This window comes from Halyomorpha halys, unplaced genomic scaffold (assembly GCF_000696795.3).
Source record: "Halyomorpha halys isolate HHAL.00 unplaced genomic scaffold, Hhal_1.1 Scaffold3038.1, whole genome shotgun sequence".
Classification (NCBI taxonomy): Eukaryota; Metazoa; Arthropoda; class Insecta; order Hemiptera; family Pentatomidae; genus Halyomorpha; species Halyomorpha halys.
Genome location: NW_027113044.1, coordinates 7,507 through 9,863, shown reverse-complemented (window position 1 = coordinate 9,863; position 2,357 = coordinate 7,507). Strand labels below are relative to the sequence as shown.

At 40.1% G+C, this 2,357-nt stretch overlaps 1 protein-coding gene across 1 annotated transcript; it reads right to left on the bottom strand.

Annotated features, from left to right (window-relative positions):
• Positions 1-494: 494 nt before the first annotated feature.
• Positions 495-1,385, bottom strand: LOC106691775 (uncharacterized). Its single transcript, XM_014437666.1, has one exon. The coding sequence runs from the start codon at positions 1,383-1,385 to the stop codon at positions 495-497; it is 891 nt and encodes a 296-aa protein (XP_014293152.1).
• Between the last annotated feature and the right edge of the window lie 972 nt (positions 1,386-2,357).

Sequence of the window (2,357 nt, the reverse complement as noted above, 5' to 3'; positions counted from 1 at the left end):
GAAAGGAATGCTTTGATCCAGCCCATCAGTTTTCAATCAATTTTCATAAGGGCTAATTTGAGTATTAGCTTATCTCTCCATACTCGGTCAAATGTTGATCTGAAATCAATGAAGACAGCTAGCGTACTTTGATATTTCTGAAATCCAACCTTAATTGCCTGGGAAAGGCAAGCTATATTCTCTATAGTATCTCTATGCTTCATGGAGCCTGCTTAACGCTGTGATAGGCCCTTCTTGTTTTTGTATAGTGCAGACAAGATTCTCCTAAAAACCATTTTTGAAACCATGAATTTTCTATATACTTCCCTTTTCGAACTTATAATGCGTCTTTTAAGGATACCGCTCTTTGATCTTAAGATTACACGATCTTTTTGGGAACCACTTGTTTTTGCTGCCCTACGAGCCACATCTCTTTCCACCTTCATCTCTTCGAGCTCATCCGTCCAAAAAGGTGTATAACTTTTAATTTTACCTCTCGGTATAAATTTCATGGCTCATTTGAGTATTTGGTCCTTCAGTTGCTTATATATGTGATCTATGCTACCGTTGAGCAATTGCTCAGTGATTTCCACATCGGACTGTCGTTGATAATCCTCCCATTTGGCTTTTTTGAAATTCCATCTCGGAATGCATGGTTCTCTTTGCTTTCTATACAATTTGTCTTCTTTAACCTCAAGTAAGAGGATGCTATGACCAGAAGATCCCGTAGCCTGGTATAATTTAAGACTTAATTTATTTTCCAGCCTCGGATGACTAAGTACAAGATCCGGATGCGTTTGCTGCCCGTTGTAGGCAAAAAAAGTCGGCTCATTATCAGCATTCTCGATGTACACCACTGGTCCGCATTCTAGGAAATTTTCTACTATGCTCCCTGTTGTATCGGAGCTTTTATACCCCGATATAGGCGAATGACCATTGAAATCTCCCATAACCAGTGCCCGATTGTCCCATAGATTCTCAAGCCAGCTGAGATCACACTTATTTTTGGAGGGATTGTAGATAAAATAAAAATTCAACCTTTTGTTGTCGACAGTAATCTGTGCTTCGTGTTTATCACCTACATTCATTTCATGCATTATATTTACTTTAATAGCATATTGAGTCTTTACGCCTATCACAATACCAGATGCGATCTGCTGTGTCCGTTTTAGCGATGTTACTTTATATCCAGGAATCTGGTAATATTGTATGTCTTCAGTCGATTTTCCAGCCTCCGCAATGGCGAAGATGTCAATTTCATTTTTAGCAATGAATACTTTTAATTCTGTATATTTGTCCTGGGTTAATCCTCCGGCATTCCAAAAAATAGATTTAACATTAATACCAGATTTGTTGGAGCCTTTGAAAAGGCTCTTTGCTTGCCTATTGGGCAATTTCTGTTGCATTTGTCGCTAGTTTACGGGCTGTTTGGCGACAGCTGTTGATCGTTTGGATTACGCAGGGGGCACCACGAGCAGGCGATCAACTTTACCCCCATGTCATGAAACATTGTGGCCCAAGGCACTATAATTATCTGAGAAAACATTGAATATAGAAGAAATCGGTTGTTCAGTACAAGAGTAGTGGGTATTAGTTTATGAGGCTTGATCCGACAGCGGCTCACGTAAACAAACAGCCTAGAGCGTGTTTTTATTTGCCTACTTCAAGTCCTTTAAACTCCATTCATTTTTATTTTATTCATTTATTAGTCTTCAAGATGGTTATTCGTAAGACCTGCAATAAAGCTATTTCAAGAGACGAAAAAATGAAAACTTCATTCATAACCTGTCAGAGTATACTTCATTATAAATGCATCAAACTGCTCTGAACCAGATATTTATAAAAAATGGATGTGTGCTAAATGTGAGTCAGGCTCTGGCATGTTGAAAGGAAATGAGCCAAGCACCATGATTAATCTCTTAAAGGGGCTTATCGAGGAGGTCAGAGAAATGAAGGACACTCTTCAGGAGCAGTCGGAATATTCTTATACTTTCTTTCAAAAATTTAGAACGGCTGGAGAAGCTCCCCTTGAAGCCCTCCTGGACCAGCAGAAGAATAAAATCGAAGAACTATCCTTAGAAAACAACAATCTTAAAGCTAAAATATGAGACCTTGAAACTAGAATTAATCAGGCGGAACAGAATCACCTAAATAATTCTGTAGAGATTAGGGGAATTCCCGAGAATCAGGGAGAAACCGGAGTAGGAACGGTTTTCAGGATTGGTGCAAGCCTGGGCGTGAAGCTGGTCCGGACGATCTGGACCACGCGGAACGGCTCATGCCTTAACAGGAAGGAGCGCCCGGCCCTATTATTGTGAGATCCGTGGGTCAAACATTAAGAGACGTGCTGGTGAGGCAAAGAAGAGCTAAACGGGATA